The sequence below is a fragment of the Zingiber officinale genome, chromosome 10A, assembly GCF_018446385.1.
Source record: "Zingiber officinale cultivar Zhangliang chromosome 10A, Zo_v1.1, whole genome shotgun sequence".
Taxonomy (NCBI): domain Eukaryota; kingdom Viridiplantae; phylum Streptophyta; class Magnoliopsida; order Zingiberales; family Zingiberaceae; genus Zingiber; species Zingiber officinale.
In genome coordinates this window covers 25,764,854-25,780,698 of record NC_056004.1, presented here as the reverse complement: position 1 = coordinate 25,780,698, position 15,845 = coordinate 25,764,854, and the positions used below count along the sequence as shown (strand labels likewise).

General features: G+C 39.0%; 2 protein-coding genes across 3 annotated transcripts; one reads left to right on the top strand and one right to left on the bottom strand.

The window, feature by feature from the left end:
* The first annotated feature begins 262 nt into the window (after positions 1 to 262).
* On the top strand, positions 263 to 1,605 carry LOC122026540 (mitogen-activated protein kinase kinase kinase 17-like). Its single transcript, XM_042585279.1, has one exon. It carries the CDS (start codon positions 301 to 303, stop codon positions 1,603 to 1,605), a length of 1,305 nt encoding a protein of 434 aa, XP_042441213.1. The 5' UTR covers positions 263 to 300.
* Positions 1,606 to 4,004: 2,399 nt separating this feature from the next.
* Positions 4,005 to 6,171, bottom strand: LOC122026200 (copper transport protein ATX1-like). Of its 2 annotated transcripts, none has more exons than XM_042584851.1 (3): positions 6,040 to 6,171; positions 4,583 to 4,658; positions 4,005 to 4,300 (listed from the first exon to the last, which is right to left on the bottom strand). In XM_042584851.1, exons 1-3 carry the CDS (start codon positions 6,046 to 6,048, stop codon positions 4,137 to 4,139), a joined length of 249 nt encoding a protein of 82 aa, XP_042440785.1. In that variant the 5' UTR covers positions 6,049 to 6,171; the 3' UTR covers positions 4,005 to 4,136. The 2 variants fall into 2 exon arrangements, with proteins under 2 accessions (XP_042440785.1, XP_042440784.1); XM_042584850.1 differs by lacking the exon at positions 6,040 to 6,171 and adding an exon at positions 4,995 to 5,040.
* Between the last annotated feature and the right edge of the window lie 9,674 nt (positions 6,172 to 15,845).

Below are 15,845 nucleotides of genomic sequence, written 5' to 3'. Positions count from 1 at the left end.
CCTTTCAGTCAGTCTCATCCACCTAATTTACTTAACTAACTTCGCAACCCTCGATGGAATGAATCGTCCCCGATCAATATAATATAAACCTTTGAACAATAATTGTCTACCTTCTAAGCTCGTGCCTCCAGTCGTTTCCTTCCTCGAGTCCGACCGCGTGATGCATTGAACGCGGATGAAGCCGCCGTTGACTTTTCTCAAGGATATCCAAAGATCCCAATTCCCAAACTAGAATCGGCTTCCTCGATAAATAAATACCTGCGGACGCCCAGTGAAACACCTGCGCCTCCACTTCGACCGATGGCGATCCATGACTACCGCCGTGGCCCCATCATCGGCCGAGGAGCCTCCGCCACCGTCTCCCTCGCCACCTCCCTGCCCTCCGGCCAGGAGTTCGCCGTCAAGTCCTCTGACCTCGCCTTCTCCGGTTCCCTGCAGCGCGAGCAGAGCATTCTGTCCGCGCTCGACTCGCCTTTTGTCATCTCCTACTTGGGCTTCGACGTCGCGCTGCCCGCGCCCGGGCTCCGCCCCTGCTTCAACCTCTTCTTGGAGTACGCCCCTGGCGGCTCGCTCTCCGAGGCCATCAAGAAGCAGGGCGGCCGGCTCGCCGAGCCCTCCATCCGATCCCACGCCCGCGACGTCCTCGGTGGACTCACCTACCTCCACGCAGCCGGCGTCGCCCACTGCGATGTCAAGTGCCAGAACGTGCTGCTCTGCGCCGGCGGCCGCGCCAAGCTCGCCGACTTCGGATGCGCGCGGCGGAGCAACGAGACGGATCGTCGCTTCTCGGGCGGCACGCCCATGTTCATGGCGCCAGAGGTGGCGCGCGGGGAGGTGCAGGGGGCGCCGGCCGACGTCTGGGCCCTCGGATGCACCGTCATTGAGATGACCACGGGGCGGCCGCCGTGGCCGCAGGCTGAGAACCCCGTAAGCGCCCTCCACCGAATCGCGTTCTCCGACGACGTGCCAGAGTTCCCCAGCGGGGTGTCGGGAGATTGCAAGGACTTCCTGAGCAAGTGTCTGAAAAGGGACCCGCGCGAGCGGCGGACGGCGGCGGAGCTCCTCCAGCACCCGTTCGTCGCTTCCTGCTCCGAGATGGATCATCCGCCCTCGAATTCCGATGCAAATCTCGACGGGGTTTCTCCTACCAGCGCTCTGGACCAGGCGTTCTGGGAGTTGCTCTCCGACGACGACGAGCTGGCCGAGCAATCGCCGGAGGAGGATCCACTTGTGAGAATGAAAAGCTTAATCGGCGGTAACCGTCATAATTGGGAATGGGATGAGAACTGGGTAACGGTGAGAAGCCACGGCCGGGAATTGACCTTTCCGACCACTGACCTGATCGCAGAGAACTTCGAGACGACAACAACTCCGGCGACGATCGCGAGTGAAGAGTACACGTTGGACGTCAATCACATTGGTGCCCAATCTGTACATTCTAATTTCGACCGCATCGATTCAATTTCAAATGTTAAATGTAAAATAAATGTTTCAATTAGTGCCATGGAAAGAATCAAAATTGAGATTTTAAATTGGTGTAACGCCCCAATTAATTCAATCGCAGCCAACGGATTAGATCTAAACATTGTAGTGGAATGTTTCTAAATCCCAATTTGGCACGAGCTGCCACAAAGTCTCGATCTATTATAGAATTTAACAGGTGTAGATACGCCACCGCAATCTACAACAACAATCACGTGGGGAAAAAAATACAACGGAAGAGTTAGATGGGAGAATTGGAGGTTGGCGTTCCTAATTTTGACCAATTGGAGATTCACCCGATTATTCTGGTACGAAGCCAAATAATTGATCAATCCAAGTGACAACTGGCACCTCGTTAATTTAAAACGTGCATAGGTAAAAATAAAAATACAATATATGAAAATGTCAACTTGACAAAATACGCCCTTTATAATTGAAAATTATCGAAAATTACTTATTTCATAAATTAATTTTTTTAATATAAAATATTGTCAATTTTTAGAATACCTAGAAAGTTCATAATATTTTTCTTTAAAATAAACTGGATGTCAAATCTAATGTCCCAAATTTTGAAAATTAAAAAAAAAGGAAGAAGAAACATGAATTGATTTATAAATGTCAAATTACTCGTTAAAATATAATTTTTAAATAAAAAAAATAGAAATCTTTATTATTTTCAAAAGTATGTAATAATAAGAATTAATAAATTTAAATATCCACATTAAATAGCAGGTTGGCTTTTACTTCTAAAAAATACATGTAAATTAATTGAATTTTTATCATTATCTAAATATAATTTGATGAAAAATTAATTCTAAGATAATTTATAATCACTTTAAATTTATCTTTATCAATTTCTTAGCGCCAACAGATTAACAAATGCTTTTAAATTCAAAATTATATTTCATTTTCAAAATTTGAAATTCTGATCGTATGTTAAATAAAGAAAAATGATATGCACAAGGAAAAAAACTCAATGAAAACCTCAAGTATAGACACATAAAATGATGGGGTCCACAAAAAGTGAAATGGTGGGCCATGACTTTATGTGTCTATTCTTGAGGTTTTCATTGAGTTTTTTTCCTTGTGCATATCATTACTCTTAAATAAAATACGAGTGTTCTTTTCTTGTGTAAATGAGTTTTTTTTGGATGAAAAAATTAGAACACAAATTATTAAGAGCATTCACATCAGTTATCTTATCCATTCTCTAAATTTAGATATGATGAATAATGATTCTTTAAATTTAGGGAATGAAACCTCTATCCTAAAAATAAAATAATATTTATTTTTAATCTCTCTTATTCCACTCAATTTTTTTAATATCTCTCCTTCCACTCATTCCATAAATATAATAATAAAAAATAGAAGAAAGAGAAGAAAATAATAAAAAAATTAAGGAGGATGGAAATTTTAGGGTATTTGATGTAGTGTGCAGTGAAAAATGATTATCTAAATTTAATAAAGTGGATCATTTACTCTAAATTTTAGATATACTAATAGAAAAACTGATGTATATATTCTAAAACATCTGTAGTTAATTTGTATCAATTTTAAAATAGTCTTCCAAATAAAATACTTTAATTATAAAATTTTAAATAATATAAATAAAACATTAACAATTTTTGATAAAATAACTATTAATTATTTGATTAAAAATAATATGATGCACTACCTATTTTAAAAATTTTAAAATATTTCTTTCCTCCAATAGAGGAGTCATCAAGATGAATTGACCGGTTGTTTTAATTATCTAAACATATTAAGAGAGGAAAATAATATTATAATTGTAATTAACATTCTTCTTTTATTTTATTTTTTTGATTTTTTAACAAGGTATCCTGCTCTTACGACAGACTAATTTTTGGATGAACATCTCAACCCTAAGAAAACATCTCAGAAAAGTGCGAGCAAGTTCTAACATGGCACCCCTACTATGCCAAAAGTTTGAGCTCCGTGAGCATTCAAACGGGTCCGGCGTGAGAATTGAACTCTTGCTTCCAGATTTATACGCCCCACCTCTTACCGATCCCAGGGCAAATTAGCATTCTTCTAGGATCATTCCTTTCTTTCATTCACATTCACGATTAACCTACTTTTTTTTTTTTTTCAAAATTAATGTTAGTCCATATATTCATATAGTATTAATTTTATATGGACTAATATTAATTTTGTAGTGGGTCCTACAAATCTCGCCCGTCTAGCCTCGAGAAAACGAGGTTCTCTGATCATTAGTCTCTTTGCCATGCTAACAAGCCTAATTAAGTTTTTCTGGCTCCCCTACTCAGCAATTTAGAATATAGTTCGAGCTGTTATACCAAATGGAGAAAAGCCACTCTCTAGTTGACCTCTTTAGTGCAAGCTCAACTGATACTGGAGTTTTCTATTAGATGAATTTAGCAGTTTTACATTATTAGATGATTCTGACAATCTTGTTCACTATTAAACACACCTCTATAATCATTTCTTTAAAACAGGTCTCATCATTATATTTAATGTAATAGTGCTTTTTTACTAGCAACTAGGTTTCAACTAGGCTGCTGTACTAAACGATGGATTTATCATGCATAACAAGCGCAGCAATATTGTCATCAACAGATCCATACGACACAAATGAAGCTGAAAAGAGTATACAGAGAAGGCAAGGATGGTAATCATGCAGTCGTAGCAGAAGCTGAGGCATCAGTTGGAGCACCTTCCTCCCAGAATGAAGTCCTTTTGCCAGTCTTTGAAACAGTCTGAAGAACAGCTTCAGGGTTTACATTGCCTTTGACAGTCACTTTCTGCTCCTTCAGATCAACATCAAAGGATTCAACACCTGAAAGAAATAAGAAGTGAACTTAAAGTTGAAATGATATTGCAAGTTACCAAAAAGGATAAATGTCTTGACTCTCAACTCATACTCTTTTCCAGAGTTTTCTTTTTTCTTTTTTTTTTTTGAAAGGACTAAATTTGTATATGTCATCATTTCATATGGCAGCACAACTTGCGAATAAGTTTGTTCTCGTAGTGGTGAATATATTACAAAGAAGGCTAATGAAAACAATAAACTCCAGGAAAGCCAGACATCAAGAAATAACATGACGAGGTGAGAATTCACCTTCCATTTTGGTGAGAACCCTCTTAACCGCTCCAACACAGCCTTCACACGACATACCAACCTTAAGAACAACAGTCTGTAAAACAGAATCACATCACTTTTGCAGAAATCATACATCTTCAAGACTAGCATCTCAGACCAATACTTTGCCGTCAAATTCAGAGTTGAGACTTCACATTTTGGTTCAATTTAATAGGAAGAAGAAAAGTGGCATGCATATCGAGAAGACAACCATATTATACTAACTATAAAAAAACCGTTGGATCCTTCAGTTTTACAAGTATTACAAAGTAAGGGATAATACAAAGCAAGGATACTATATATCGACACACTACTTGAGGTTGAAAGATAACCACACACACACAAAATCATTGTTTTTTGAGAAAAAACACTAAAAGTACAAAATTAATACCACATAAAAGTATCACTGTCGAATTTGTAGAATTTAGAAGACCAAGTGAAATCAAGTGTTCAGGCCTATTTCATACAATGGTAGCAAAAGGTGGAATCCGCCGCCATGTCTGTTCATATCTGTTTCATACAAGGTCCTTAAGGGTGAGTACACAATTTTTCATATTCACTTTTCCAGATTTAAGAAGACAATATAGAAGGTACCCTGAACTGAATAGACCTTGCAGCAAAAGAGTAAATTAGTTGCCACAAAGCATGCTGAAAACCAAATAATATCTGTGCAATCATTATTCATTGCTCTAAAGTCTGGCCTCAATGGATATTCCTCTTATGCTACTAATCTTAATGTGCTAGATTGAAATTAACCATATCCTATCATTATTCCAAGAGCCACACAACAGACCAGAAGCTATTTTCTACCAACCATATTGCCTTCAATTTTTGCTTCTGAAAAGCCTTAACAATTCCATCTAACAAAGCAAAATAATATATCATAATCCTTTCATATCTGCATGCTGACTAATGGGCAACAACAATTAAAATTCTGATTCGCACTTTATAGGAAACGAATTCTAACTAAAGGAAAATCAACTCTATGCAATAGAGCTATTGATTTGTTAAAAAAAAAAAAATCATCCCATGCTTCTGAGGAAGTTAATTCTACAACAACGGATTCCCCTATTTTCCTACATGAATCAACCTCTAAAACATGCAACTATTTCCCCCTATATATATCGCAACACTAACTCATAAGTAATATACTCAAAAATATCGTATATAGATTTGGAGAGTAACCATAATCGAAGGCCGAGCATCTCAAACCCTAATCTATGTCCTACTCAATCAACATAGGAAAAAAAAATAGACACATCGAAAGATAAAAGGATTATATTACATAGATAAATAATTAAGGGATGGTCCAACGATCTGATGGAATACATTCAAAAGGAAATCACAAAATTCAAGGAGAAAACTGCAAGGAAAGATTAAGAAACTATGAAATATAATAACCAAACTTATTCCCGACCAACAGAACGAATGAATACCTGCGACATCAGGGGAAAAGGGGAAGGAGTTGGCGAGTCGACGAGCTTGATGGCGTGATCGGAGGATTGGGGAAGCGCATAGAAGTCCCAAGCCTTCAATCCTATTTTATAGAGAGGAAATTTCAGTTTCCCCCCAAGTTATTTTACTATTTTCACACGGACGAATTCGGTTTGATATCTATAATTAAAAAAACAAAGAAATATCAAAGGTATTTTGTGAACTAAATTACCTTTTCTCTCGCTTTAAGTGGAAGTAAATTACTAAATACCAACTTAACCCTTCCTGAGAAACTATATTTAATCGAATAACAACTAAATAGTAAATTTAATAAGTATAAAGGTTATATCAGCAAGACATCATCATCAAATTGCCAATTTGAATCGTTGACTTGAATTATTTCTTAGGCAAAACGTCAGACGAAACTTCTCCTGTTTTTTTTTAGTTTGAATCTTTAACTCTTACTTGATGAAAATGGTTGAACTATAAATATATAAATAAATATTTTCTAATAATTGAATTTGTTTATGGCCTTTGAGGTACCCGGCAACGTTCAGGAAAATAGACAATCCGTGACTGATTGCTTGTGAATTTTAGTCTATATATAAAATTGGAAGATTATATATCTTAGACTTGAATTGGATTTTCTATGTAGAAAAAAAGTCAAACACTAGAATATAAAACGGAAAAAGACATAACACCACTAATTAAATTACAAGGACGGCAGAAAAAAGAAAAAGAGACAGATATCGAATCATGCTTAAACTTTTATTTCAACTAGGCAAACCAAATATTATAAATGGTAGTATGTTAACGCGGATGTCATGAAAGGAACGGATCATATTAGATCTATGAGTGAATACTTAGAAATAAGCAATAATTTAAATGATCAAGAAATGATAGTCTCTCTTGCTCAAAGTCAAAACCAACCAATGATTCCTCAAGGATGAATAGGTGTTTTATGGTGCCTCGATTTATTCTTAATAGATCATCAGCAGGGGCACTCGGATGGCTTTCATTAAGATCATCAATAAAATTGACTTTTGGGTTTCAACGGGAGATCCTTCCCATCTCCACCACTTGAAGATGTTCCACACTTTTTTGAATGTAAAAAAATTTTACGAAAGTGATACATGACCAACATGGGAATACCCAATTTACAACGGATTATAACTTTTGATTTGACATTCATAATCATATTCTATCTACGCACATGAAGCAAATTTAAAAATCTATATTTATTATTGCGGAATCCTAATCATAAAATTTTGAGCTCACAAAATACCATTTAAGACATTTTTAGATGATTCAAATATCTTTTTCTATTTTTAGTAATTTATATTTTATGGTGTTTGGATATTTTGGTATGTTAGGTATTTATGAATTAGAATTCATCCTGTTTAGATATAGGAAGGATTACCCTCAATTATTAATAAAGTTTCATTTTTTTTTTTGATAAAATTTAAAGAATGACGAGTTTTTCTTTTTTTTTTTCTTTGTCCTCAATTCTTTATTCTCATGCTAGTCCGGATAATTGCTATCCTTTCAAAAAAACATGACCTATAGTAAATTATTAATAATCCATTTTCTTTAGCCTCTCTAGGTTAAGCTAACTTTGATTTACATCAAATTAAAAGAAGATTTGTGGACGGACATGCTAAATTACCAAAGCTAGATAGCATGGCACGTCTAATTTCAGGATGTCTATGGTATTGTTTATCAAATTATCTATCAGTAGTGCCTTCTAGTGTCATTTATCAGCTTGTTAAGTGAAGCTTATTTCCCATATTTTTAAGTCTAATCACTAGAGCAATGCTTGAAGCTGCTCTTGGACCTAATTCTAGTCAAGTATCCACCACAACTCATCAAAGATTAAAAACTCAAACCAGAAAACCCAGTTCTGAACAATTTAGCAGCTAACTAACTAGGAGAAATGAAAGCTTACATACTTCCCATTCATCATCTTCATCATTCCAATTAGCTAGGATGGAGTACATCATTCTTTATTTTTTTTAATTGGCATTGGATATTTAGTTCTTTGAATTGATTATTATGAGGATGACCAATTTAATCTTATAAACTTTTCACTGACTAAGAGAAATTGAAAGACACTCATGGCGGTCTATCTAGACGGCTCGCTTCTAATATCTACCTCCATCAAATCTTTCTATTATAAATATAAAAGAGCTATTAATTTCAAATGCGAGTCAATATAATGTGTAATTTCTAAATACTATCGACCCATAGATACAAGGCGGCCCAAATGCATCTTGTATGAAGCCCAAGGATACTAGTTTGCGGTGGAAATTAATGTAAATCTAATTTGCATATCCAATCCATTGATCGATCATTCTTATAAACAGGAAGAAAAATCAAATGCTGATCAATCGATTAAGATCGACTCATCAATTTGACTTGAGAGATTCAGATAACACTGTCATTCCCCAACTTATTTGAATTGTGTCTTCTTTTCTAGACATGTCCAAATCAATGACACTTCTATTCAAGAACAAATTCTTAAAATCCTTAAATTCAAGGCCTACTTCACTGCGTATACACGCTAATCTTGTCTGAAGGCGTAATGACAGCACGCTGGCTTCGATGAGTACAGTTGCTTCGATGAGGATCTTTATGTTTGTTCAATTTTTATCCGGCCGAACGTGTATCAAGAATTATAGAAGGTTAAATATCTCTGGACCCGTCCGGATTATGCTCGGTCTAGTGTTCAGAGAATCTTATGTTCATTTAGCCTTTACCCTACCGAACGCGTATCAAGAACTATAGAATGCTAAGTATCTCTGGGCCTGTCTAGGCTATGTCCGGTCGGGTGTTCACATAGAATATTATGTTCGTTCAACCTTTACCTGGTCGAACGCGTATCAAGAACTATAGAAGATTAAATATCTCTGAGCCCGTCCAGACTATGCTCGGCCGGATGTTCATAGGAAATTTTATGTTCGTTCAACATTTACCCAGCCGAATGCGTATCAAGAACTATAGAAGGTTAAGTATCTCTGGGTCCGTCCGGAAAATGCTCGGCGGGGCATTCATAGAGAATCTTATGTTCGTTCAACCTTTATCTTGCCGAATGTGTATCAAGAACTATGTAAAATTAAGTATCTCTAGGCCCGTCCAAACTATGCCCGGCCGGATGTTCACAGAGAATCTTATGTTCGTTCAGCTTTTACCCAGCCGAACGGATATCAAGAACTTTATAAGGCTAAGTATCGATCTCTAGATCCGTTCGAACTATGCCCGATCGAGTGCTGATGAAAATCCTTACGTTTGGTCGAGTTTTACCGGACCAAATTCTCCTTTCGTTCAATCATTAAATGACCAAGTGTCGTATTTCTCTTTTTCTACCAGGCTTATCGTCGGACGGTCCTATACGATTGTTCTGCTTCGGAGCTTCATGGATGTGATTTTAGGGACTCCTAGGTCAGGTTATCAACATAACCAAATACCACTTTACACTTTGACTTCTCTTATCTTAACTTACATCTCAATGTCACTTCCTGAATACACTCACTAACCCGTATCACACACAAGTACCAACTAAGTAATAATTGTTACTTAACGATTTAGATCCCCAAAAGGTATTCGTGAGCATACAGAGCTGAACAGAGTAGTATCGTAGTAGGTGATCTAGCAGTTCACCGCCTCCCGATGGCGAAGCAAAGTTCGCCGCCGCGGCGGAAGGCCCAAACGTCAATCTTGTCACCCTTTTTCAGAGCACTAAATGAGCGGAACAACTTGAGCTCGTCGCCCTTAATCACGGTGCCACCGCTTCCATCCCATCGAGTCAGCCACAAGTAGAACACGAACCCGCACCGTGCGTACACCCGCACTGACAGCCCTCCGTGCGCCCGCCTCGCCGCCTTCTGCTTCTTCCTCATCTCCTCTTCCTCTGCCTCCGTGCGGCTCCGCTTACTAGGCTGGCCGATATCGCCGACGAGGCTGGCCATGGCGCGCTCCTCCAGGGAGAGGAGGCCGACGAGATTGGCCGCGACGGAGTCGGTGGGAAGGTAGAGGCGGTTCTGCTGCGTGACGAGGTCAGAGTTCTCCACCCTCTTCGAGGCGATGAACCACACGCCAATGGCCTCGCCATCGTTGTCGGTGAACTGCCGCCTCGCTAAGGTGGTCACCCACTCCGGCACGGTGGGGGTGGCCTCGCCGTCGTCGCTGGAAGTCTTTCGCTTCGCTAGCATGGGTTAACTAAAGAAGAGTGCAAGAACAAATTAAGATTGCAGTGTTATTTATAGATTTGTTAGTTAGAAATAAGATAGGAACGCATTTGATTAGGATTTGGAATAAGCATGCTTTTTAGATTGACTGTTTTTCTTTTTAATGATAAGAATGACTATGATTTTATAATCTAATTATAAGATTGTGCACAAAATCTAATTGTAATAAGATTAGGAAATGAATGGAGACGGCCTGGTCATCAAACCGAGTGAAGCCACGCGCGGTTAATTTGTTTCCGGCAATTATATAGGGCAAATTAACTTTGATATTCTCTTTAATACACGAACCATGGAGTTAGTTATTCTCTCAATTAGCACTATTCAAACTACATATTTATTTTATCATTGACATTGTTACATAAGAAGAAATCAGAATCAGTAACTAATGTTAAATGTTTTTTAAAAAAATTAATCATGTATGTTTGAAGCAGTAATAAAAATGTCTCGAAAACAAAATATAATATTAATTAACTGCTCGTCATTGTATTACTCTATAATGATACAAAATAGTACCATTTAATTCAGTTGTTCATTCTACAAATGATTTTAGTTAAAAGTAAATAAAGAATAAAAAGAAAAAAATGATATTAGGGAATGTAATAAAATAAACAACTTGAATTCAAAGTTTCCCGTAATCAATGGGCAATCATAAATCTTTTGAGGGCACAAATTTTCTATTGATTATAAACTCCATTAATTCTTTCACAAGAAATAAAACGCACATCATAAGTGATGTTGTTAAAAAATTGTGGAGAAGGCCGGTGGAAGATGTAGTTTCTAGGTTGATCATATATAAATTTTGTTTTACTTTATAATATAAAAAATATCAGTGTCGAGTTAGGGAGGGATTTTCGGTGTTGACCCTCTGATGCTAAAATCAGTTACCGAAAAAATAGAAGGAAGCGGAGTAACAGTAAGCACAGGTGTGAATAATGAATAACGCGTACTTTCGTCGGTACATGGACCCCCTTTTATATAGTACCCCAACGGGCGACGTGCATGCTCCTCAAGGCATGAGTATGTTATCTAAATTGTCCTATGAAAGGACATGCCAGAAAAGTAGCTCTGACATCATACCTTAACAGGGCATGCAAATCCCTGACAAGACAGTAGAAGCTTTCGTCGTACGATCTGCCGGTTAATCATGCCTCGTTGTTAGTGGCATTATCTCCCAAATGAATATCAATGGATATGAAAGGGGTCCCACTGCTTGGCCAAGCAGGGGAGCCGCTCGGCCGGGGATCCCCGCTCGGTTAACCTCTGCTGCTTCCCTGCAACAACTTGGTTCGGTAGATTATTTCCCGCCTGACCGGGCGAGCGCTCCAATTGCCTTAATGTTCCTCCGCTTTATGATGAGAATATGATGTTCTTACCGTAGTGCTCTTGGCTATACGGGCGTTCTACTCGAACAAGCCACTTACTGATCAGACATTTCACACTCGATCGGCAACGACCATAGACCTCTGCTCGGCAACTGCCACAGACCTCCGCTCGACCCAGCTTTAGTGAGCCCGTTAGTTCCCTGACGTTGACTGTCTTGACTTTGACCTCTACGTTAGCCTTGACTTTGACCTTCACGCCATCTGCTACCTTTGTCCTTGACCCGCACTTGGTGGGCCCCTTATCACCGCATCACAAGTCTTCCCCTCAAGTTTAATCGAAGGAGACTGTAAGTCCGACTGACTGAACAAGTAGTGTTTTTGGTGGCCTTTTATTTGGGCCTTCTATGTTCTCAAGCTCTCGATTGAATTATATAATTTCACTGTTCTGTTTCATCTCGCTAACTTAGGTGTGTAGCTGCCACTCATATCCTACTTCATAAGCCTGAGTTTTGAGCGGCCGTTCGGCTATCATAGAGTTAGAGATATGTGTCGATCGGGATGACTGACTACAACACTTAGGAAAATTTTCATTTCCTAGCCCTTTCTCAGATGAGTGCCCTTTGATGGTTGCTGACGTCATCTTGATTTCTCGGAGACTATGCAAATCTCCGATCATTATGGTTGAGCACACCGCCCATGCCTTTTAATTAAGACCCATTAATGCCTTCGCGTAGCCTACTGCCACGTGCCCCACTCTCTGCCATCATACACTTGACGTGATAAGAGGATATTCATTGATGATGTGATAGACGCATTTTCAAATTCCACAGCCAAATATTGTCCTTGTTTTTCGTAACCCTTGATCGGATGGCTCGGAGCGATCGTGCGTTGGGCTTTATAAGCCCTTATTTACTCGTTGTTGTCTTCATACTTCCTCGCATTTTTGATCTCGAGCGCGTTTTGTGAAGCTTCTTCTCCTCCTCATCTTCATTGGCAGCCTTTCTCAGTAAGCCTCTCCGTTCTTTCCTTATTTGGGGGTTTTAGCACAGGACCGAAAGGAAAATAAGGGTTTTAAGAAGTTCTCTCCCGCTTTCCCACTTTTCTCTTCATCTCCCTCGATTCATCTTCCTTCTATTGTTTCACCATGGCAACTTCCCCTCCTGCATGGTTCCTTTCATGTGCTTCTGATCTTACGGAGACATAGGATGTGGATTTGAAGGCGACTTATGGTCTTCCTTATTATATAGTTCGCCCTACTCCACTAGACAGTCCACATCTTCCTCCTTTAGGGTATATATTTATCTTCCGAGAACAATTCCTACAAGATTTTCGATTTCCTCTTCATCCCTTTTTATCTGATGTTAGTGTATACTTCAATATTCCCCTTAACCAGCTTATCCCTCAGTCTTTTTCTATTCTCGTGGGTTTCATTGGAGTATCTAAACTGCTAGATTTTCCTTTATCCCCTCGTCTTTTTCATCACTTCTTTGTTCCGCGTCAGATAGACATTGGTGTCTTCAAGTTTCAGTGTCGCCCTAAGGCTATTTTGTTTAACCGCATTCCCCCTCAAGGGGAATGACGCCATAAATTTTTCAGTATGCGTCTCCCTTCTCCTTCTCCTTTTCCTATCCAATGGATATGCGATTTACCTCCGGTTCCTAGTACCCATAATCTCCTTAATGATCCCTCTGTTGCCTTTGCTTTATCTAAACTGAGGGGAGCAAAATTCAGCTTGCCACATTTAATTGTGGAGGGTTTGATGTTTCCTTTTGGGATAAGCAATATTGACACCCCCTTGGATGACTCTTTCGGTACGTATAAAAATTTTACCCTACGTTTACTGATTGGTATATCTTCTTTATAATGGTGCTTAATCCCTGTGTTTCAACTGATGCCCTTCTCCCGGCTTTTATGTATAAGAACCCTACTATAACTAAGTCATTTGTGAATAATCTCGGAGAAGAGTGGCTGCGAATTCAACGAGATACTCTTAATTCCTCTACCTTGGGCCTGCTGTCTAAAGAAGAGCAACAGGCAGAAGCTGTCGCAACCATGGAAGAGGAAGAAGAACAGCCTTTCGTTGCCTTAATCAAAAAGCCAAGGCTTACTGAGAATGTATCCTTTGGTAATCTTTTTGGTACTTTCGTGCAAGCTCCTCTTGTTCCGACGCCTATTTCTCTTGAGAGAGGTAAGGCACCAATGTCTCCAACCCATATTATCTCTAATCCTACTCTTAGGATGATGAGACCTGGTTTACTCATCCCCTCTTCTTGTGTTATTATTTTAGCTTCTTCTGCTTCTGCCTCTGCTTCTGAAATGACCATTGTCCCTTCTATGTCTTCTCCAGCTCTTGCATTGGCCTTGCCCCCTTTGGCTTCTGGGCCACGGGCAAAACGAGCACCTTGCCGGAGATCTTCTCCTAGTGTCGGGCCCTCTGCGATTCACGTTTCCACGACTGAGTCAGTATCCCTTGCATTGCCACCTTCCATCCCATCTAGTTCTTCTTCTGCTGCTCTTGCTTCCACTACTTCTTTCCTTTCTATTGCGTCTTCTTCCTACCTACCTCCTTCTTCCTCCGTTCCCCCGTCTTTATTCAAACAAGCTGTGGGTCTACCTTCCCAAATGGGACAAGCCTCTGATCCGCCTAGTTATGACTCTCTACAACTACAAGGCCTATTGGCTGAATCTTGGCTACAAGGCCAAGAACAACTAAGGGGCATTAGTCTTTCAAATCGGGCAGACAATCACAGTTGTCAGGCAGTCGCTGTATGTATTCTTAGTTACATACTATTAACTTCTTCTCACTATCTATAACTGTATTATTATTTTATTTAGTTCCTTGCCTCAAGTCTTCACATAGACCAGCTACTCATGGCTCGGGACCGGGAGAACACTAAGTTGAAAGCTTAACTAGAGACATTGAAGGCTACTTTACCTCCTTCTAATGATGACCTGACTCAGTTACAAGAGAAAGTGGCATTGCAAGATCAATAATTAGGGGTATTGAGACAGGAATTACATGAATCACAACAATTATTGAAAGACAAAGAGATTGCAAGGAGAACTTTGGAGCTATAGGTGGACCAACTACACTCTGGTCTACGACTGGAAATTGCTTTAAAGGAGAAAGCTCTCTTAGACGCTTCTCATAAAAGTCTTATTTTAGAGAAAGTAGAGAAGCTTCATAATGTCTGTCTTTCTGAACAAGCTCAAGACCTAGCCTCTCATGATTTCGCTATCCAACAGGAACAAGCGCAAAGAAAGGCTCAAGATGCCGAGATGTCATTGCTTGAGAAGGAATTGGAACAACTCAAATTGGAGAAAGATGCTTTAAAAGCTCAAAACACTAAACTATAAGCTGATTTTCAGAGTTATAAGGAGCAGGAGAAAAACCGATGGGAAGAGTGGCACCTAGCTTATCTAAAGTCTCCGGCATTTGTTCAAGAATTTGTCCATTGCATGGTGGGTGCTTTAAATCATTATGTGTCAGGAGTTCTTCAACAATTGAGAGAGGGTGGTTATCTATCTAAGAAACCTCCTTCTTCCTTCATAAGCCATCGCAGACTTAACAAAGAACTACCCGCAGATTTAACAAGTCATTTTAATTAATCATATCTATGCATCCAAAAAGATTAACAATGAAAAAACTTGTAATGGAAAAACTGGTAGTGAAAGGAATTGTAACCAAAAACTTTGTAATTAAGTGATTGCGATATATGGGAAAGTTTTGATACTTACCTGTTTCTCTTTTGTGTTAGTTTGAGAATGCCTCCTTTGAAATACTTCCGGGCATTAAGCATAAGTTTTATTCAAGAATTCCTTACTTAATTTTTGAAGTTAAACCTTGTCTTAATAAACTCCTTTGCAGATACTATCTTTCATGACCACATAGCTTTAATCAGTAGAATTTTTCGTAATCTTTCTGTGCTCCACTCAGATAGGAATATGCCGAGTATGCTACATATTTCAAAAGAATGAATAATCCCGAGCGATTTTATATAAGGAAATGTATAAAACTCCTGAGTTCCGAGTTAGGTATAATACTCCGAGCGATTTTAAATAAAGAGCTCCATGTGAATGGGCCTCCAGATAGGAAATGTAACATATGTATATATGTATAGAATTCCCTTCTAACCTTGGCTTTTGATTCAGTGTAGGATGTCAACTGATTTTTGTGAGGAGATCTGTATAACTTTGAATTTGCCTTGACAATATAATCCTGGTCAATTAGGCTTTATGATA

Bases quoted from the DNA above. Each gene is read 5' to 3' on its own strand.
- LOC122026540 (XM_042585279.1), top strand. From the start codon at position 301: ATGGCGATCCATGACTACCGCCGTGGCCCCATCATCGGCCGAGGAGCC.
- LOC122026200 (XM_042584851.1), bottom strand. The intron at 4,301-4,582 runs GTGAATTCTCAC...TATTTCTTTCAG, and splicing joins GGTTCTCACCAAAATGGAAG to GTGTTGAATCCTTTGATGTT.